The 23,133-nt window shown below is 40.0% G+C and overlaps 1 protein-coding gene across 1 annotated transcript in view; it reads right to left on the bottom strand.

Moving 5' to 3' along the window:
• Window positions 1-11,700: 11,700 nt before the first annotated feature.
• The window catches only part of PLPPR1 (phospholipid phosphatase related 1), a 323,077-nt gene continuing 311,644 nt past the window's right edge, over window positions 11,701-23,133 (bottom strand). Inside the window, 3 exon segments of the mRNA XM_001366620.4 lie at window positions 11,701-12,928; window positions 17,361-17,492; window positions 22,618-22,794. Coding sequence (XP_001366657.2) covers window positions 12,896-12,928; window positions 17,361-17,492; window positions 22,618-22,794 — 342 coding nt within the window. The 3' untranslated portion in view covers window positions 11,701-12,895.

Raw genomic sequence — 23,133 nt, 5'->3', positions numbered from 1 at the left:
TGATGGCAAACCTTTTAGAGACTGTGTGCTGTGCCTTGCCCCCACCACAAGTGCTGGACATGCCCTGCTATCTTTACCCCACACAGCAGAGGATCAAAGTGCTCCCATTGGGCTGCTGGGCAGAGGGGCATGAATCAATGAAGTGAGGAGTTGTTTCAGCAAGTGTAGAAAGGGGGAGGGGAGAGGCCCGAGTGCTCTGTTCCCTTCTAGCTCTGCTGCCTGTGAGTCACCCTCCTTACCCCTTGGGATCTGCCGTTGGGCTGCTGAGCATAGAGGTAGTGATGTGAAAAAATGTTGTCAGGCACAGTGGTGAGGGGGGGAGAGCAGTTCTGCCTGAGTCCCCCTGCCATTCTAGTAATGGACTGGGGGTGGGTGGGAAGGGAGGGTAGTGCATGTGCCCACAGAGAGGACTCAGAGTGCCATCTTTGGCACCCATGCCATAGGTTCACCATCACTGCCCAAGGATATCATGAGGCTGCTATTGAGGAGTCTTTAACAGTGTGCTGGCAGGCCACTGTCAACCAGGAACTTACATTACCACAGCTGCCAAGGAAAGAAATGTGATATTTGTTATTGATAACTACATGTTAAGCTATAGATATTACTACACCAGCTTTAAATTTCATCACCCAGAGACAAATCCCCAATTGTTCTTTCCCAGTTTCAGCTCTATTCTACGTTTCTTCTTTTTCACCTCCTCTTCCTCCCTTTCCTTTTTCTCTTTATTATATTCTGAAAATCTGGGGACAATTCAAGAAAGGGGGAAAATAAGGGAATACACATTTATGTATCATTTACTATATACTAGTCATTGTGCTAAGTGCTTTTTCCAAATATGACTTCATATGATCTTCACAACAACCCAGTGAGGTAGGTGCTGTTATTACCATTCTACAGATATGGAAATAAAGGCAAATAGTGGGATAGTTATTTCTCCTGTATCACATAGCTCCCACTGTCATAATTATGCCCAAATTACAGAAGGACTAAAGAAGGCATAATCAGGTATTCATTTGTAACTAACTTTGTGACACAGTCATAAGTAAACCCTTTAGTGTTTTATGTTTTTCAAAACTTCAATGGCTCATAGCATAGCAGGACTTGCACGTAAAACTTTCCTAGGAGCTCCAAGTTCTGAGGTCATATTTGAACTCAGGTCTTCCTGGTTCCAGGCTCAGTGCCCTCCCTACCTGCCTCAGGAGGAATATACTATATGTTTATTTGAAATACCAATAAGCATTTAGAAAGGATTTCATATGTGTCAAGCACTATGCTAAACACCAGGGGTACAAAGAAACATAAAAGCATGGTCCTGTCCGATCCCATCCTCTTCCACTTCTGTAAAGAAATATGACTTCATATCACTCTCCTGTTTCATAAACTCCAGTGTCTCTACATTGCCTGTAGGATCACCTATCAAACTCATCTCTTTTACCTTCAAAGCACTTTACAGGTTGGTCCCAGGCCCCAAGGTCCCCTCCTAGCTTTGCTACTCATTGCTGTCCAGCCAAGATAGCCTTATTGCTGCTCCTTATCCATAGCACTCTGACTTCGTACTTTTTTTTACAGGTTCTCCATCTCTTTACCAAATTACCTTCATCTCTCTCTCTCTCTCTCTCTCTCTCTCTCTCTCTCTCTCTCTCTCTCTCTCTCTCTCTGCCCCCATTGTGAAGATTGGATTTGGCTATCTCCTGATTGTAACAATGAAGGTATTTAGCTCTTCCTTGATTGAAGATTAAATTGTAATCCCCTGTCTATTTTAAGATTTTAATCCCCAAAGTGTTAACTCAGTATTTAAAGTAGATCTACCCATTTTTAACTTCAGAAAGGTATGATCTAAGGACAAAAGGTGTGATCTAACCACAAAAAGGTGTGAACACCCATTTCATACATTAAGTGGGCAATCCTGGAGAGGAGCATCTGCTGTGATTGGTAGATGTGAAATTTAGGGGAGGTGACACAAGAGAAAAAAGTCTTTAAATAGAGGAAACAAAGACTGAAGAGGATCAGTCACCTGGGCTTGGGGTGAAGGATCAGTCACTCAGAGCTGGAGGGAAGACAGACATTTGATAATATTCCTATGTTTATATAGCTATTTTTTTGGGCTTGTTTGTTTTTTAATATTTTTTTGAAATTTTTTAAACATTATTTTATTTGATCATTTCCAAACATTATTCACTGGAAACAAAGATCATTTTCTTTTCCTCACCCCCCCCCCCACCTTTCCCTCTCCCATAGCTGACGCACAATTCCACTGGTTATCACATGTGTTCCTGTTTCTAACCCATTTCCATGTTGTTGGTATTTGCATTAGAATGTTTATTTAGAGTCTCTCCTCAGTCCTATCACCTCCACCCCTGTAGTCAGGCAGTTGCTTTTCCTCATTTTTTTTACTCCCACAGTTTATCCTCTGCTTGTGGATAGTATTTTTTAGATCCCTGCAGATTGTTCAGGGACATTGCATTGACACTAATGGAGAAGTCCATTACATTCGATTCTACCACAGTGTATCAGTCTCTGTGTATAATGATTTCCTGGTTCTGCTCCTTTCGCTCTGCATCACTTCTTAGAGGTTGTTCCAGTTCCCATGGAATTCCTCCACTTTATTATTTCTTTTAGCACAATAGTATTCCATCACCAACATATACCACAATTTGTTCAGCCATTCCCCAATTGATGGGCATCCCCTCATTTTCCAATTTTGGGCCACCACAAAGAGTGCAGCTATGAATATTCTTGTACCAGTCTTTTTCCTTAATATCTCTTTGGGGTACAAACCCAGCAGTACAATGGCTGGATCAAAGGGCAGGCAGTCTTTTAGCACCCTTTGGGCATAGTTCCAAATTGCCCTCCAGAATGGTTGGATCAATTCACAACTCCACCAGCAATGAATTAATGTCCCGACTTTGCCACATGCTCTCCAGCATTCATTATTTTCCTTTGCTGTCATGTTAGCCAATCTGCTAAGTGTGAGGTGATACCTCAGAGTTGTTTTGATTTGCATCTCTCTGATTATAAGAGATTTAGAACACTTCTTCATGTGCTTATTAATAGTTTTGATTTCTTTATCTGAAAACTGCCTATTCATGTCCCTAGTCCATTTATCAATTGGAGAATGGCTTGATTTTTTGTACAATTAATTTAGCTCTTTATAAATTTGAGTAATTAAACCTTTGTCAGAGGTTTTTGTTATGAAGATTGTTTTCCAATTTGTTGCTTCCCTTCTGATTTTAGTTAAATTGGTTTTGTTTGTACAAAACCTTTTTAATTTGATGTAATCAAAATTATTGATTTTATATTTTGTGACTCTTTATAAGTCTTGCTTGGTTTTAAAGTCTTTCCCTTCCCAAAGGTCTGACGTGTATGCTATTCTGTGTTCGCCTAATTTTCTCATAGTTTCCTTCTTTATGTTTAAGTCATTCACCCATTCTGAGTTTATCTTGGTGTAGGGTATGAGGTGTTGATCCAAACCTAATCTCTCCCACACTGTCCTCCAATTTTCCCAGCAGTTTTTGTGAAATAGTGGATTTTTGTCCCAAAAGCTGGGGTCTTTGGGTTTGTCATATACGGTCCTGCTGAGGTCACTTACCCCGAGTCTATTCCACTGATCCTCCTTTCTGTCTCTTAGCCAGTACCAGATTGTTTTGATGACCACTGCTTTATAATATAGTCTGAGATCTGGGACTGCAAGGCCCCCTTCCTTTGTATTTTTTTTTCATTATTTCCCTGGATATCCTTGATCCTTTGTTCTTCCAAATGAACTTTGTTATGGTTTTTTCTAAATCAGTAAAAAAATTTTTTTGGAAGTTCCATGGGTATGGCACTAAATAGATAGATGAGTTTGGGTAGGATGGTCATTTTTATTATATTGGCTCATCCTACCCATGAGCAGTTAATGTTTTTCCAATTGTTCAAGTCTAGTTTTAGTTGTGTGGAGAGTGTTTTGTAGTTGTGTTCATATAGTTCCTGTGTTTGTCTTGGGAGATAGATTCCTAAGTATTGTATTTTGTCTAAGGTAATTTTGAATGGGATTTCTCTTTCTAGTTCTTGCTGCTGAGCTGTGTTGGAATTATATAGAAATGCTGATGACTTATGTGGGTTTATTTTGTATCCTGCAACTTTGCTAAAGTTGTTGATTATTTTGATTAGCTTTTTGGTTGATTCTCTAGGATTCTTTAAGTAGACCATCATGTCATCTGCAAAGAGTGATAATTTGGTCTCCTCCTTGCCTATTTTAATGCCTTCAATTTCTTTTTCTTCTCTAATTGCTACTGCTAGTGTTTCTAATACAACGTCAAATAATAGAGGGGATAATGGGCATCCTTGTTTCACTCCTGATCTTAATGGGAATGGATTTAGTTTATCCCCATTGCAGATGATATTAGTTGATGGTTTTAGATATATACTGTTTATTATTTTTTAGGAACGGCCCTTCTATTCCTATGCTTTCCAGTGTTTTTAATAGGAATGGGTGTTGTATTTTATCAAAGGCTTTTTCTGCATCTATTGAAATAATCATGTGATTTTTGTTGGTTTGCTTGTTGATATGGTCAATTATGTGGATGGTTTTCCTAATATTGAACCAGCCCTGCATTCCTGGTATCAATCCTACTTGATCATGGTGAATGACTCTTCTGTTCACTTGCTGGAGTCTTTTTGCTAGTATCCTATTTCAGATTTTTGCATCTATATTCATTAGGGAGATTGGTCTATAATTTTCTTTCTCTGTTTTTGGCCTGCCTGGCTTTGGAATTAGTACCATGTTTGTGTCATAAAAGGAATTTGGTAGAACTCCCTCTTTGCTTATTATGTTAAATAGTTTGTATAGTATTGGAGTTAGCTGTTCTTTGAATGTTTGACAGAATTCACTGGTGAATCCATCAGGCCCTGGGGATTTTTTTTAGGAAGTTCTTTAATGGCCTGTTGGAGTTCTTTTTCTGATATGGGATTATTTAAGAAATTTATTTCTTCTTCTGTTAGTCTAGGCAATTTATATTTTTGTAAATATTCATCCATATCCCCTAGGTTGGTATATTTATTGCCATATAGTTGGGCAAAGTAGTTTTTAATGATTGCCTTAATTTCCTCTTCATTGGAGGTGAGATCCCCCTTTTCATCCTTGATGCTGTTAATTTGCTTTTCTTCTTTCCTTTTTTAAATTAGATTGACCAGCACTTTGTCCATTTTGTCTGTTTTTTCAAAGTACCAGCTTCTTGTCTTATTTATTAAATCAATAGTTCTATCACTTTAGATTTTATTAATTTCTCCCTTAATTTTTAGGATCTCTAGTTTGGTTTTCTTCTGGGGGTTTTTAATTTGTTCGTTCTCTCAGTTTTTTGATTTGCATTTCCAATTCCTTGATCTCTGTCCTCCCTAATTTGTTAATATATGCACTCAGGGATATGAATTTTCCTCTAAGTACTGCCTTGGCTGCATCCCATAAGGTTTGAAAGGATGTCTCGCTGTTGTCATTTTCCTCAACTAAATTATTAATTGTTTCTATGATTTCTTCTCTAAGTAACCGATTTTGGAGTATCATATTATTTAATTTCCAATTAATTTTTGATTTGGCTCTCCATGTACCCTTAACAATCAGTATTTTTATTGCCTTGTGATCTGAAAAGGCTGAATTTATTATTTCTGCTTTTCTGCATTTGAGTGCCATGTTTCTGTGACCTAGTGTATGATCTATTTTTGTGAATGTGCCATGTGGTGCTGAAAAAAGGTGTATTCCTTTTTGTCCCTATTTATTTTTCTCCATATGTCTATTAACTCTAATTTTTCTAAGATTTCATTCACCTCTTTTACCTCTTTCTTGTTTATTTTTTGGTTTGATTTATCTAAATTTGATAGTGGTTGGTTCAAGTCTCCCACTAATATGGTTTTACTGTCTATTTCCTCCTTCAATTCTCCTAGTTTCTCCATTAAAAATTTGGATCCTATACCATTTGGTGCATAAATGTTGATTAGTGATATTTCCTCACTGTCTATACTCCCTTTTAACAGCATATATTTACCTTCCCTATCCCTTTTGATCAGGTCTATTTTTGCTTTGGCTTTGTCAGATATCATGATTGCAACTCCTGCCTTCTTTCTATCAGTTGAGGCCCAGAAGGTCTTACTCCAACCTTTAATTCTAACCTTGTGAGTATCAACCCGCCTCATATGTGTTTCTTGAAGACAACAAATGGTAGGGTTTTGGGTTCTAATCCAATCTGCTATTTGTCTATGTTTTATGGGTGAGTTCATCCCATTCACATTCAAAGTTATGATTGTCACTTGTGGATTCGCTGGCATTTTGATATCTTCCCCTAGTTCTGACCTTTCTTCTTTAGCTATATCCTTTTGAAACAGTGATTTACTTTAGGTCAGTCCCCCTAGTCCCCTCCCTTGATATGCTTCCCTTTCTAGCCCCTCCATTTTTATGCTCCCTTCCCCTCCCCCCCTCTATTTCCCTCCCTTTTTATACTCCCTCCCCTCTTCCCCTCCTTAATTTTCCCTTCTTTCTTGCCCTGTTGGATAAGATAGAATTCAGGATCCCACTGGATCTAGATGTTCTTCCCTCTCAGATTTGATTTCACCGTGAGTAAGGTTTAAGTAATTCCACTTCACGCTCTCTTCCTCTCCTTCTCATATGAGAGTTCTTCCCCTCCCCTTCCCATGTGTATCTTTATATGGGAAAGATTATTCTATTAAGTCCCCCCTATTTCTTGAAGTAAATCTTAGTATTATCGACGGTTCCCCCCCTCCCCTTTCCTTTCTTTGCCTCCACTTTCACCAATTCTTGATGCCCCAATCTTTCCCTATGCATATTTCTTCTAACTACTCTTATGATGCATACAATTTTTGAGAGTTACACAAAACATTTCCCCCACATATTAATATATATATAATTTGATGTAAATGTAGTCCTTATAGAAGAGAGTTTGACTTAAAGAAAAAGATAAGATTTATCTCCTTTTCCCTTTCTTTCATATTTACCTTTTCATGTTTCTCTTGCTTTCTGTGCTTGGATATCAAATTTTCCACTAAGTTCTGGTCTTTTCTTAGCAAATGCTTGGAAATCTTCTATTTTGTTGAATGCCCATACTTTCCCCTGGAAGTATATAGTCAGTTTTGCTGGGTAGTTGATTCTTGGGTGGAGACCCAGCTCTCTTGCCTTTCTAAATATTATGTTCCATGCTTTGCAGTCTCTTAGTGTGTTAGCCGCTAAGTCATGTGTGATCCTTATGGGAGCCCCCCTATATCTGAAGCTCCTCTTCTTGGCTTCTTGTAGGATTTTCTCCTTTTCTTGTAAGCTCTTGAATTTGGCAATTACATTCTTGAGGGTTGTCTTTTGGGGATTTAGTATAGAGGATGTTCTATGAACCCTTTCTATTTCTATTTTGCCCCCTTGCTCCAGAACATGTGGGCAATTTTCTTCTATAATCTCCTGTAGAATAACATTAAGGTTATTGTTTATCTCTGGTTTTTCGGGGAGACCGATAATTCAGAGGTTGTCTCTTCTTCCTCTGTTTTCCAAGTCTGTGACCTTTTCAGTGAGATATTTTATGTTTTCTTCTAATTCATTAATTTTTTGGTTTTGCTTTATTGATTCTTGCTGTTTTATGATCTCACTTTCTTCGAGTTGCTTAATTCTGGACTTTAGGGACAGGTTTTGCTTTTCAGCTTTGTCTGCCCTTTATTGGATGCTTCAAGCTCTTTTTCCAATTGAGCAGTCTTATCTATCAGACTGCTGATCTCTTTATACCATTTTTCTTTCCAGAAGGTTTCCATCTTTTGGGTAAGCTCCAGTTTGAGATCTTTCAGAGCTTGTTGATTGTTTCCATTTTGGGAGGCATGTTCTGATTTTTTTTGGATTTCATCCTCATTCTCCCACCATAAAAGTTTTCAATAGTCACCTTTTTCCCTTTCTTCCTGGAGGCTTGATTTTGGGCCATGTGAGCCATCCCTTTGGTGGTTTTATTCCCCTTTCCTTTTTGGTCTGGGGTCTGGGTGATATGGGCGGGTTTTCTGTGAATTTAGGTTGCCTCAGACTAGTTCTTCCCAGCATCCGAGGTTTCTTAGAGCATGGGGCCCCTGATCACAGCCCAACCGCCCAGGTGTTCAGCTCCACCCAGATGCTCAGTGCAATAGCCCTGAGTACAGCTCTGCGGGCCCCCTGTGCTCAGTGCAGGATTCTCTCATGAAACTGCCCTGAGACGTTGTTTCCTGGCAGTCCCCAGATCCCAAGGACCCTGGAGTGACCCCCCCCCCCCAGACAGAGATGTTCCCCACTCACTCACTGTCCCAGTGAGTGCTCTGGTAGCTCACTCTGGTTTGGTGGGGGAGTGGGGGGAAGGGCGGCTCAGTTCACATTTCTGTGCAAGCTTTTCCTCCTTATTATAGTGTGGAAATGTTCAAACCCCACGTACCTTTGCCTCTGTGGGGTACTGGGGAGTACTGGGGAGTCCTTATGTTCCTCCAAAGGTGATTTTTATGCTCCTTTGATGTAGTCTATTTCGTTTGGTGCCAGGGAGAGGAAGCGTGTCACGTCTAGATTGCAGCCATGTTTACCTGGATGTCTATAGCTATTTTTAACAGAGAAATCTGTGTAGGTTTTTTGGGCACAATCAAATATAACAAGCTATTATTGGTTTTCAAAAAGTGCATTGGTTTGTAAGACTAATTTATCTGGAGAATCAGGAGAGCAGTCCTGAAATATTCAGATATTTCCAGAAGAATGCGAACAATCCTTCACCCCTTCTCTAACTTCCAGTTAACTTCGGCTTTCTTTGATTAAAATGCATCATCTTTAAAGTTCTGGGAATTTGGAAGAGTATATACTGGTAAATCTTTCTGGAGGCTGATAGGAAGTTGAAACAGATTCTTGATTTATAGGTAGTTATTGTTCGTCCTTCCTTTTTGAAGAAGACCAAAGACATCATAGGTAATGACTTGTACTTGAATTGGATTTAAGTGAGGCAGAGTTGTGCAAAGTTGTCAGTCTTACTGTCTCTTTCAGAATCATCAAAGAGATTTAGTATTCCAACTTGACCAAGCTTACTTTGTCTATTAGGTACAGAAATATTCTGACAGATATTAGACTTCTCTCACTAGGAGCAAAGGTGTATGTAAATACTTTAAATCTAATTTCTGTTTGAGGAGGCATGCACAAAGATATTCCTACATTGCAAATTAAAAGGGAGTCCTATATCCCTACTGTGAGAATATAGTACCACACATCACCAAAATTTGGATTGTAGGGCTTACAGAATGTTTTAAGAAGAGAATTTGTTATTGGAGAGGAGGTTAACAAGTCTGGAATTTTTCTAGATTCAGGAAAGGCAAATCTTCCATCTACATGGATGCAGGTTCAAAGAGGGAAAGAGAAACCCAAAAGATAGCACATTATGGAAATATAGAGTTAGAAGGGGGCTTAGAGACAACCCAATTATGGGGGTCAGCCTGGAGTCAGTGTGTTTATTTTAACAATATTTTAATAATTTCTTTGCAATGCTATGTATGTTTATATACTTAAAAACATTATCCTAAGAAGAGATTCTTAAGTTTCCCCCTACTGACAAAGGGATGTATGACACAAAAATAGATGAAAAATTTCTGTTTTCATCCAAACATCTCATTTTACAGATTGTGGAATTGTTTCAGAAAGCTGGTGGTAGACACAGTCTATTGTGACTTCAGGGAAGATTCCCTCCTAACTCAAACCTGGTCAGTCAAGTCTTTGCGTCCTGCATGAGCCTTTCCAAAATGTTGCCATTGTGGTGATTAGAATGGGGTATTTTGTATAAAAAGCTCTGGGAAACACTTTCCTCAAAGTTTTCATTTGTATTTCTATCACTGTTCTCAAAGTCACTTTTCAACTGCCTTTCTCTCTGCTTTCTTTCTCTGTATCCAGGGTGTTAAATGTTTAACAAGTGCACCACAAATGTGTGCAGGACCCTTTTTTTTTCTTTATGCCTTTATCTTCTGTCTTAAAATTGATACTCAGTATCAGTTCCAAGAGAAATGATTGGTAAGGGCTAGGCAATTAGGGTTAAGTGACTTGTCCAGGGTCACACAGTTAGGAAGTATCTGAGGGCAGGCTTGAACCCATGTTCTGTCTCTAGATCTGGCACTTTTATCCACTGAACCATATAGGTGCCCCATAGGACATATTTTTAAAATCAATCTTCAAAAAGAAAAAAATTAAAAATATTAATCTGTATTATGAGTATTTCCTACACCATTTTTAAGGTCTAGCTAATCAATCAACCAAATATAAATCAATCCCAGATATGTAGGATTTGCCAGTTTCCAAGATAGAAATGTTCACTCACTGAAAATTCACAAACTGATTTGAGCATGCTCCTTTAACCTTTTGTAAAGAATTTCCTTCTGAAAGAAAGGGTAAAGGAACCTTTCTTGAATTAACAAGGTTGGTCTTTGGATGACAAAACATCTGTTTCTAGGTTGTGGCTGAAGCTTGGTTGAATCTCCTACTTTTGTTCTAAGCCAGCATACCCTTTGATGGTGTGGTTATGTTTGTAGTAACAAAAAATAATACAAAACCACAAATATCTTCACGTTGCCATTCTAAAACCTTGAGGTTGGATAGTGTAACTTCTTTGTGATCAACCCTTTATCTTCATTTGTCTCAGTTTCCTCATCTGTAAAATTAAACGATCTCTGAAGTTTTTCCTAGTTCTAGATCCATTATGACTCTGTGGACACATATTTCATAAAAGTAATACAGTTCTTTAATCATTTACTGAAGCTACTTAACACATAGAAGTCTTTTAAAAACATTTAAAAGGGAATATTTTGAATGCCAAGATTTCATTAGCAAGCTTTGGATGACAGCCTGGTGGGATGGAAAGAGCATTCGACTGAGACCAGTACTCCCCTGGATTTAAATCTCATCTTTGTCCCATAAGAGCTATGTGGCCATGATCTGGTTACTTTCCCCTGAGCCCAATTTCTCTTTTATAATATAGATATGATAACACCGGCTTCTAGTTCCCAGAGTTGCTGTGAGGATCAAATGTGGTAATGTACATATCATGTATTTCCTATGTGACACTGGACTAATAACTCAACTTCTAAAGGCTTTTGGTTTCCTCAGCTATAAGGAGGGTGGAAAGGAGAGAGAATATGCATTTATTAAACACCTGCTATGTACTAGGCTTGTGCTAAGCACTTTATAAATATTATCTCATTTGACCCTTATAAAAGTTCTGCCTGGTAGTGTTTTTATCAGTCTCATTTTACATTTGAGGGAACTGAGGCAGACAGACATTAAAAGTGACTTGCCCAGGGTCACCGAGCTAGTAAAGGTCTGAGCCAGGCAAGTCACTAGTGAACTAATAAATCCACTGCTCTCACTGCTCTCCATAATTCTCTCCTCTAGCAAGGGATGTATACATATTCACTGACATGCAACTCAAGTCTCATACATGTACAAAATACATCCGCTCATGCTAATGCAGATGTACACATTCCTATGTGGATATGGGCACATGTGGGGACATAGCCTCACATAACTTGTTCTAGGTACAGAAGTCCAAAGGCAAGTCCCAACTGAGAGTAATCAGGACCTCCCATGTCTAGCCCAGGCTAAAGCTGCATGGTTGGACCCAGGACTGATTTAGACCCTTCCATGACCAGGGTAGAGGAGTCATTTGCCCCTGCTGAGCCATACCATACCACAGCTAGTCAGTAAAAGAGGAGGAAAAAAAACCACATGAGCCAGAGTATATTTTTTTGGATAATTTTTTTTCATCTCTTTAGAAAAAAAATATGTACAAAAAAAGCTAAGAGCCAAGATGGAGGTGTCAGGTAAACATTCCAAGAGGTACAGATGAGTGGCTCCTTCTCTTAAAGGAGACACTTTAGTTATCACCATGCTAGAAAAATGGGATGGAGTGAAAAATCCTAGAACAATTAAAAGCCACAAAGTGAAGCTGTTGCTCAGGTTCCATTTGTTGTCAATGATCTAATTTCTTCCCTTTAAAATAATACTGTGCAAACTGTAAAATATTCATTTTTCATATAAAGTCCATAGAATATGATTTACAAAACTGGCATTGAAGAGGAGGCTTGGTGCTGGTTATTCAGGAGACAAGGTAGGGTGTTACAGGTGGGGCCCTCCCCGAGGATGCTTCCGTGGAAAACTTTTCCCAGTTTCTGAGTTGCCTGAGAAAGAATCCTCTAACAGAGTGATGGAGAATCCAGGATCCTCAGCAAAAGGCTTGGGATAGCCCAGGGAGTCCACTGAGAATGACAGATGTGGTATTTTCACTGTAGAACATCGCAGTCAGGCAGGCAGGCAGACTGGCAGGACAGGTACATTAGAGGGTCAGTATGGGGTGCATCCTCAGATGGAACGTCCTTTGTGTGTGTGTGTGTGTGTGTGTGTGTGTGTGTGTGTGTGTGTGTGATTTCTGGTTTCCCATTAACTAACACGGGCCTCCCTGCAAACTCAGAAAACGCGATCGGCTTCTCACGGAGATTTAACTAGTCTGTAAGCAGCAGCCACTGCGGTAACTGAAGGTAAGAATGAGCTGTTAGGGGAAATTTATTTCGGTGTCTATAAAACTGAGAAAAGAAGGCCTGTGTACAAATATCACAAAACAACATCAACAATTCAATAGTTGTGGTTCCTCAGTGCACACTTGAACAAGGGGGAAAAAAAAGTTGGTCTTTAAATTCTGGCATAAATATGTTAAAGCTGACAAAAAAGAATCAGGGTTAGCTACATCACTTCCTCATACAAAAAAATGTACAAAACATCAGCCTCTAACTAGACATAACATAATACTTGTCTTCACAGTCCGAAATTTAGTAACTGTGTTTCTTGGAGTTTTGAACTGGAGGGTAATTAAAAAAAAACCAGCTTCTGGCACCGTTGTCCATCTCAAGTAACTTCAGTCATGGAGGCTGAGTGATTCTGGGGAGCAAACACAAATAGGTGGGTACCCGAACATCGGCTTGTCTCATCCCTCTTTCACCCCCCAAACACTCCAATCCAAATGGCTTTTATGCTGTTCTCCAAACACGTCCCATCTTTGTCTGTCTCTGAGCCTTTGCTCAGGATGCTTCCTCTCCCCCAAATGACTTTTCTTGTTTCTGCCAATTGACATTTTAGTCTCATTTAAAGCCACCTCCACTAGGAAGTCACACCTGAATCTTGACCGTGCACCTGGAGGAGGATATCATCCCCCCCTCTTGCTTTGAACCTCCACAGTACTTTGGGACTCTTGCTATAATAATCATGACAATGATACAGCATTTCTAGAGCATTTTATGTGTTACTGTTATATACTGTTACTGTTATTCTCTGTATACTTGTCCTGTCCCCTTAACAGACTATAAATCCCTTGAGGACAATGACTACATCTTACTCCTCTTTTCTAACTCCCACAATGCCTATGCAGAGAGCCTTCATGTAACAGGCAATGCAGAGATTCCACTAATGTGGTATTCTCACTGGAAAATAGGGCAATCTTTTTCATTTTTCATCTCATTGCAGTTTTGATTTTTTTTTTACATAATAGGATGAATGAGCAAATAGCTCTTTAGAGAGACTAGAATCAATCTGTCCTGGAAAGCAAGGCAACATTTGTCCTGTGGTCTAGATGATAGCCCTATTTGTTCACAAGCTTCTCACTGGGAACAAGGAAGGAGAGGGGTGGCCCAACGATTGCCTGGAATCTTAGGAAATTCTGTCCAGTGGCTTTGACCTCAAAACATTCACCTAACCCCCAAAGGGAAGCTCTTCTAACTTGGAGAGTGATGTCATGGAAACCAAAATGTGCATATCAGGGCAAAGCACATCACTTCCTCATCTCAGATAAGTATAGCACGGCAGTATATACCTGGTACCAACACAATATGTGCCTTTGCAGACTGACAGCAAGTAATGGTGTATCTTGAATTACTGAGCAGAAAGTTAAAATCTTGCAGCAAGAGGGGGGAAATGGTTACTGCTTTATCACAAAACATGAAAATTGCCTACTATGGTTTGTGCTAAATTGAGTCATATTAAAGGTGTGTGGATTTGGGAAATGTTGGCAAGAAAATTAATTCTGTTGCCTTTTATTTAAAAAAGAGGACATTTGGCTTTCTAATATCCCTGGGAATTTATTCCATGGGAATGCCATAAAGAAGAAACTTAATTCCTGGCAATTAGGTCATGCATGAGATAATCTAACCCTCCCCCCAAGGCTTTTGACCTCTCAGCACGTGGCATATTGGCAGTGTGTGTTTTTCAACATGAGATTCTTGCCAGGTTAGCCCTGGGTTAAGTGCAATAGCAGGAGCATTGACCTGATTGTCAAGAAACCTTGGCATTTGTCCTAGTTGGGCTTTTAACTGCCTGGATGACTTTTGCAAGGCACAGTTCCACTGGGTCTCAGTTTCCTTCCCTGTAAATAGATGGGCTTTGAATCAGATGGTCCTTTTAGTCCAATTCAGCTCTGACAATCTATAACGATGGCTCTTAAAAAAATAAAATCTCAGAACAGGAAGGAATTCCAAAGAATCTTGAATCTGATGCCACAGCTGGGCAGGAATCTCTCCAAATTCCCAAAAAGAATTACTTCAGTGGAAGATTTCCAGTGACACAGAACCCATGTGTCTCCTGAGGCAGCTCATGCCATTTTGGAGAGCTCCAGATACTAGAGAATTTTTCCTACCTGCAAACTGCCCATTTGAAACTTCCCATTTTAGAGACTGCCCGACAACCCCAAAGACAGAAAGCCTCCAGGATTGTAGGGATATGAAGTCTAGAAGGATGAAGTGGGATGATCCAAATCAGAAAAGCTCATAAAGTGAGTAATTGGGATTGATGCTGCTTTGTCTGAGATCTTTTCAGTGTCTTTTTACCTGGAGGACCCTGACTCATGAAGAGGCCAATTTCAGAAAACTATTTCCCCCAGAGGCTTTCGAATCTAGGGCACTGGCTTTGGAATTGTATTCCTTTTGGCTCAGAGTGCTGGGTCTAGAAGCAGGAGTGAGTTCCAAAACAGCCTTAGATACTTATTAGCTGTGCAACTCTGGGCAAGTTACTTAACCGCTGTTTGTCTCAGTTTCCTCAATAATAAAATAAAGAATATATATATATATACATATATATATATATACTATATATCATATAATACAGATAATAAAATATGGATTATATATATGACTGTTGTGAAGATTAAATGATATAATATTTGTAAAAAAGCTTATAGCACAGTGCCTGGCATATAGCAGGTGCTATATAAATGCTTCTTCCCTTCCTTCCTTTCTATCCTTGGATCTAATTATAAATCACAACTCAAGAGACTGCGTGGTGGGGTGCTTTGAGAATTTGACTAACATATAGTTAGTTTGACCTGGTCTCCAGGCAAAAGGCATGCTAGTCAATGTCTAACAGCAGGAAAATAAAGACACTTTTAAGCATAGTTTTCATTATAAAAATTTCTCTTATTTTCTTAAGTTTAGACAATTAGAAAAATGGTACATCAAGGTCTGATTTGTAGCATTTGCTGATTTCCAGGGTATAAATGTTCACATTCAGTTGTAAAAGACTACAACTAATATAATTGTTTAATGAAAATTAAGCAATAGATTCTCATGAGCTGGTTCCAGCTGACTCCAGCATTCCTTTCTCTACCTGTCCATTTGTCAACAGTTTCTGTGCCCTTGAAGGATGGTAATAATTGATCCATGGGCAGGGGTAGTGTTTTGGCTTCAGTTTGCAGCCATGCCCCTGGGCTCTGGTAGGGCCTCCAACTTTTAGCAATGGGAGAAAAAGTCTTTCACTCTGCCTTGGAGGCTTCTGTGGTTGGTAATATCAGCAAGGCCATGATTTAGTGGGTTAATTTGGGACTTTTTCATAGACCTACCCAGGTAAATGCTTGGGGTGGTGATGGAGGTGGTGGGAGGAATCACCTGACTCAGTTATGCCCTTGAGAAACTCCTGACCTTCTGAGGTTAGAGTCGGAAGAAGTGGATGGATTTACATAGAAATATTGGTAATAAATAATACAATCCAACTTTAATTTTCTTCATCAGTAGGTGGACATTGGTTCTTGGTTCTATCCCTGGCTCAGCTACTTGCACACAGTAGGTGCTTAGTCTGTGTGTGTGTGTGTGTGTGTGTGTGTGTGTGTGTGTGTGTGTGTGTGAATATCATTGATTGGCTGAATGTTTCTGTGCTACAATGTCCTCATCTCCATGAAAAAGGTAATATCTCAGACTTCAGGGGAAATAAAGAGCAGAATTATATCAGGCAAGAAGTGTTCTCTAAGGTTCTCAGAGCCATATCCTGCCAAAGTGCCATCATTTTGACATTTGGGTTAGCTATTCAATCTGGTCAGAAGTTTATTAGGATCTAAACGCTACATAATTTATTCTTTTGCATTTTGTAGAGGAAATGTGCAATATCGATGTGCCAAGAATTTGGGGAAACATCTCTCTAGAAATAGTGGCCACAGAGGTAAAAGAAAACTTCCTGTTAGTGAGATGAGGAGTGTGTTTGTGCCTCCCTTTACAAATACAGGTGGTGCTTTCTCTGCTATATTAGGGAGCTCACTCAGAGAGGGAAAGTAATGCTTTGGCTCAGGAAATTCATCATCCTAGAGATTGCTCCAGTTTTGATACTCATACCTCATCAGTTGCTTCTGTTCTCTCCAGATTTGAGGGTTAAACAAAGGACTCTTCCTATTGCCTCCCTTTAGAGAGTACCCAGAATCCTAGTGATACCACCCCCTGCCTCTTCAGCTGCCTTTTGTGTACTGTCTTCCTCAATTAGACTGTATGTTTATTGAGAGTAGGAGCTGTCTTTCTTTTTTTTTCCTTTAATTTGTATCCTCAGCACTTAGCACAGTGCCTGGCACATAGAAAATACTTAATAAATGCTTATCATATCAGGTTCCAAAAAATGAGTATGTAATAGAGACAGGACTTCAATCCAGGATTCCTTGACTTTGAGGATGATTATCTACCAAACTACACTGCCTCTTCTGTTTATTAGTGAAGGTTGATAAATTCTAAAATGAAGAGCCAAAGAAAGTTGTAAAAATAACTTTCCTTAGAGAAGGACGAGGAGAGGGAGGGAGAAAATTGGGAACTCAAAATTTTAGAAAACTAAAGTAAAATTTTTTTTACATGTAATTAGGAAAAAATAAAATATTGAAAGAGAAAAATCATTTCCTTGGAGATAAAACACAAAAAAACTTATTTGTCAGTATGGACTTAGAACAATCCTGTTCATAGATATCGGTAGAAATCAGGTGACTTCTAAGGCCCCTATTTCCTCAATCATTCTTTGGTGCTTGTCCTTGCTCTAAGACTCTGTACAAGCCCATCTGTGTGGATAGGCTTCACAATACCTGTGCACTCAGCGTCTCCAGAGGACTTTCTACTCTGGGGAAGGCCATTAGGGGCATTTCTCTGGGATCCTCTGGTTTGGGTTTAGAAGGAGAGCCACGTGTTCCTTTGAAGTTATGTACAACACACATTCCCTGTAGGATGAGAAAAAAAAGAAATTGGTAAAAGATTGCAACCATTACCAACAATATCATTCCTATATGAGTCAAGTCCTTCAAAAACTATGACCTAAATAAAGGTCTTTGAAAACAGCTGAGGCTTCTCTCCCTGCCCTGTATTTTCCATCATGATTAGTGTAAGACTGGACACATTCCAAGCCTGTATAAATAGCTGTATGGTGATTTGGCTATTCTAGCATCACCATGATATTTTTCACCATTTTAATTTTTCATTAAAAAGATAAAACCTTTACCTTCTGCCTTAGAACTGTTACTATGTTTTGGTTCCAAGGCATAAGAGTAGTAAGGGCTTCTTCCTCCTCCTCCTCCTCCCCCTCCTCCTCTTCCTCCTTCTTGTCTTCTTCCTTGTCCTCCTCCTCTTCCTTCTTTTTCTTCCTTTCCTTTCCTCCTTCTCTTGTTCCTCTTTCTCCTTTTCTTCTTCCTCCTCCCCCCTCCTCTTCCTTCTTCCTCATTTTTATTGGTATCTTTTATTTTTCCATCATTTACATTTCCCAATATAGCTCTACAACTCTCTCCTCTTTCCAGAGATCTATTAGTTTATGAAGCCTAGTTCATTTTTGTCTCTCCCTGGGCTCTGTAATTCTCTCTCTAATAACCTGTCCTTTTTCTTTCCAGTAGGGTGCCTATCTACTTCAAGGCTGTTCTCTATCTCTGTCCCAAATTTCATCCAAGTTTACCCACCAGGTTCTTCCCTGTGCAGAATACATAAGCAACAAATATCCCCTCCCCCAACCCCCTACTATGGAAGCTATTTCTCATTTCCTTTCCTTCAGGCCCTGCTGGCCATGATACTTAACTATTTATTTTACAAACAGTGAAGTGAACCACTCTCAGTTTCTTGGACAGCTCTTTCTTAATCCTCATTTTTGCTATAACCTCTCTGCTTAGGGATTCTCCCTAGGCCTTGGTCCTATGCATGCCTCTCACAAGATTTGTACCTCTAGCTCCCCTAATTCTAGTGATGATACAATTGGACTTTCTATTGGACAGGATGCAGATATTGCCAAAGTCTCTTTTTAAAAAGTACTTGGGGGGGGAGGGGGCTGCTGGGTTGAGAGCCAGGCCTAGAGATAGGAGGTCCTAGGTTCAAATCTGGCCTCAGACACTTCCCAGCTGTGTGACCCTGGGCAAGTCACTTGACCCCCATTGCCTAGCCCTTACCACTCTTCTGCCTTGGAGCCAATACACAATGTTGACTCCAAGACGGAAGGTAAGGGTTTAAAAAAAAAGAAGTACTTGGCACAGTGCTTGTAATGAAACAGGCACTTAATAAGTGTAGACTGATGTTAAAGGCCTGAGCATTGAACTTGGTCTTGACAAGAATTTTGTTCAAGTCTTGCCTGTGATAAGGCAGCTCAGGGCGTCAGTGGATAGAGATCTGGGGCTAGAGTTAGGAAGACCTGAGTTCAGATCTGGTCTCAGAAACTTACTAGCTGTGTGACCCTCAGCAGGGCACTGAAATGGCAAACCACTGCAGAATATCTGCCAAGAAAGCTGCGTGACAGCATTGGTGAGTTGTGGTCCACAGTTTCACAAAGAGTTAGACACGACTAAATGACTGGAAAATGACCGCTTGCTTGCCTGTGACACTCTCGTTACATAGTCTTGGGCAAGTTACTTACCATTTCTGAGACATAATTTCTTCCTCTATATAAAAATGGCGCCAATGTCTATAACAATCAGCTCATGGGGTTGTTGTGACACTCAAGTGAGAAAATATGAGCAAAACGTAACACGATATACAGATCGGTTATTATTTAAAGCAGAAATCTAGACTGGCTTCCTGACATTCCCCAGACCTGGTGACTTTTGTGTTTCTTTGACCTTCTTTAATGTTTCTCACAGAAAATTTCTGAGGGATGTATCAGTGGAAATTGTTTGCTGGCCAGCCCAGACTTGAGTGTTCCTTTTGTTTGACTGCTAGTAATAAACGTCCCCTGGCACTCATGAATGTCTTGAGCAGGGTAGAAACTTTAGACAGACTGACAATTTCCCTGAGGTAATCTTAAACAAAAGCATCATTGAAACATCGTGTTTCAGTGAAAATGGAACTGGTTTTAGAGTCAAAGGACCTGGATTCAAATACCTTTGGCCACCTGTGTCAATGACTCAACAAGCACTATTAAGCCAGCCATAAATATTAAGTTACTAAAATCAATCCTTCCTGGATCCCAGTCTCTGGATTAGAGTCAGTTCTGGTCAAGTCATTTATCTTTGCCAGCCTCAGTTTCCTCATCTGCAAAATAAGGATAATAGCATCTACCTCCCAGGGTTGTTGTATGAATAAAACAAGTTAATATTTGTGCAACACTTTGCAATCCTTAAGGCATTGAATGAATTCCATTATAATTATTTTTATTAGAGCACTGGGTCATTGCCATCAGGTATATCTCATAAATTTGAGACATTCATAAATTTGAGACATTCCATCTGTGAAGTATTGGACAAAAGGCCTTTTAACTGTCCCTATAGCAACCTTTATAGTCTGGAAATTGGCCCAGGAGAGTGAAGAGTTCAATCAGAAATCTAGTTCCTCAACAATCTTTGGCACATTTTATTTCTTTTGTCTGAGTTTGCAGTCAGCCTAGGTAGAGGAGAGTTTTTCAGAAGTCCAGCCAAGGCTATGGAGAGTAGGCTTCTAGATCTGTGGGAATGGTTTCAACATGAGCTATGAGATAAGTCAGATTTTCTTTTGCCTTTTCCTTCTCCCTTGTTTGCCCCTTTGGCCAATCACAGTGGTCGGAGGTCTCAAGAGTACAGATCCAGATATAAAGATAACATATACTAATACCTTGTTTTCCCACCAATCATTACTCTGGGATCGCCTCCCCCACTATGCCATAAAAAGAGGAAGAGGGCATTCCTCACACTTGCTAGAAACAGATCTTTTTTCTGAAAAAAACAAAAACAAAACTCAGAATCCATTAAGAAAGAGCTGCCACTATGCATCTCCATGATCTATATAGGCTTGGAAGACTAGAGCACCCACTTATCTCCTCTCCAGTCTTTTGAAGACCTCAATTGGCTATACAGAGTATCTATTAATAAGTCTCATTTGGACACATAAGTCCCACACAGGAGTTTTCACTCCTTTCTTTGACATGGGCTGATTTGCCACCACCATATATGCGGGATCAAAATTGGCAGGAGAAACTGATCAAATCTTCCATTATTTTTAAAATTTAGGCAAGAACAGGAACTTAACTCAAGTAGCCTTAGCTCACATTGTTGGAGTTAGTGGTTCTTGTTCAGTTTCCTCATCTGTAGAATGAGAGTGTTGCACTATATAACACTGAAGGCATCTTCTGGCTCTGAACCTTTGATTCCAAGATCCATTCTTGTTACCACATCTATGACTTGTTAAGAGGCAACCCAGGAGAAGTAGAACGAAGCTAGTCTTGGCCACCAGGAATCATAGGTTGTTCCTGATTCTACTGTTCATTTTCTGTGTTATCAGTCAAGTCTCTTTTCCTCCGTGGGACCTAGTATCCCTAAGTATAAAATGAGGGGTTTGGGTTGCTAGGGGTGTCCATATTCTCTAAGTATAAATATGGTGCCACAAAGGTGCTTCTTGTAATGACCTTCGTAAACACAGAAAAGGTACCAGCTTAGGTACTTAGCTTGGGGCATTGGGAACTTTGACATCTTGAGAAAAAAAATGAGGTTCAGTTCCTAAATATGGGGCTTTTTTTCTTTCTGTGTGACTATGATGATTTTACCCCTTTCTTAGGGCTCTGAGAGTCCAGAGAGGCTCAACAGAGCAACAGCCAGAAGAGTATTAATATTAATCTAACATTTATATAGAATTTATGATGAGTCAGGCACTATATTAAGTGCTTTACAAATATTATCTTATTTGATCCTCACAACAACCCTGGGAGGTAGGTGTTATTATTGTCCCCATTTTACAGATAAAGAAGTTGAAGCAAACATAGGTTAAATGACTGGACCAGGGTCAAAAAGCTAGCATGTGAATGAGGTTGGATTTGATTTCAGGTCTTCCTGACTCCTGATCTGGTGCTCTATCCATGGCGTCCTTCAACTGTCCAGTCCAGTACTGTATAGAGAACTGCCATAAAGAATAGGGGAAAGAAAAAAGGAAATGAAGAAACCAAGGAAACCTGTTGCTTACACTGTGTGACTTTACTGAGGTCCCTGAATAACTGTGCCTTAGTTTCTTCAGTTATTAAATGAAGAGGCTGGAGTAGATGTCCTGCTCTAAATCTCTTGTCCCATGATCCGCAGCTCTCCTCTGTTGGCCTCTGAGTCCCTTCTAAGGGCAATGACTAGTCCTGGCCGGTAGGTGTTTTTTAAAAATAAATGTAAATTTATTTATTTTAAACCTTTTAAATTGATATCAGTTCTAAGGCAGAAGAGTGGTAAGGGCTAGGCAATGGAGGTTAAATGATTTGCCCAGGATCATACTGCTAGGAAGCGTCTGAAGTCAGATTTAAACCCAGGATGTATCACAGATTTAGTGCTATAACCACTAAGCCACTTGGCTGCCTTCCCATGAGTGCTTTTCACTTTTATTCTAAAAGCAAATGAATATATGGGAACAACTGCCGCCTCACTCAACTTGGATAAGCGAAAACCCAGTTGTCAATTAATCCAGGAACTGAGATACTGATGATTTTCAGGATGTTTAGTTAAATTTAATTTGACCATCTTTTGGAATGCTTCACAGACCCCCAAAGGTCTAACTGACTTTGGGGGTCCCTGAACTTGCTTCCATTTATTTATTTTTGATGTTTTGATCACTCTCTTACAGTATCATTGGTTTTCCGTGTAACCCTGTGCATTTATCTTAGGCATTCTAAAGCAGATTCGGAGAAGAGATTCGTATAGAGTAAGGAGATGTAGGAGGGCTATAAATTCATGGAAATGTCTGAGTTTCGGTCAGCCAGGGCTCTACCCGCTGGGAAATACTTTTACAACACTGGCCTACAAAGCACCAATGACTTAATAGGTTTTATCGGACTGCCAAAGGGCTCCAGGTCACACACAAAAAGGGTGAGAACTCCCACTTTAAAAGAACCAGAAGAGGCACTGGAACAGGCTGGGGAATGGTTTCACCTACCAGGAACAGGGCCACCGCCGTGCCCAGGATGAAGCCCGCAATCACGTCTGAACAATGGTTCCGGTACTCAGAGACTCGGTTCAGGCCGGTGAGGAACGCTGTGCAGAGGGTCCCCAGGCACAAGACAGGCTTCGCCAGCCGACTGCTTTTGGTTTTGATGGTACTTGTGATATACATCTGGAACATAGGGAAATCCAGGGCAGCACATTTCAGGATGGCTGTTCTTATCTGTCTCCAGACACCTCTGGAGGAGGACCATGTACAATCTACGAGTGGGTACAAAATCTCAGAGACCCGCATGGAATCCACTCAGTCTTGGAGGAAATTTGCCTAACGACGCCGGCTCGTTCGAAACGACGCCGGCTCGTTCGAAATCCACGTAGGCATGAATGCAGTCTATGCCGAAGATGGCCACAAACAGACCTGGCTCAAATAAGTGATCTTGTTTTTCTGGTCTTTCATCCGTAAAACATACTTGTGCTAACTACTTCACAGATGTTGTAAGGCTCTAAGGAG

This window comes from Monodelphis domestica, chromosome 7 (assembly GCF_027887165.1).
Source record: "Monodelphis domestica isolate mMonDom1 chromosome 7, mMonDom1.pri, whole genome shotgun sequence".
NCBI classification, from domain to species: Eukaryota; Metazoa; Chordata; class Mammalia; order Didelphimorphia; family Didelphidae; genus Monodelphis; species Monodelphis domestica.
The sequence above is the reverse complement of the archived record's forward strand: the minus strand, read 5'-3'. Positions and strand labels throughout refer to the sequence as shown.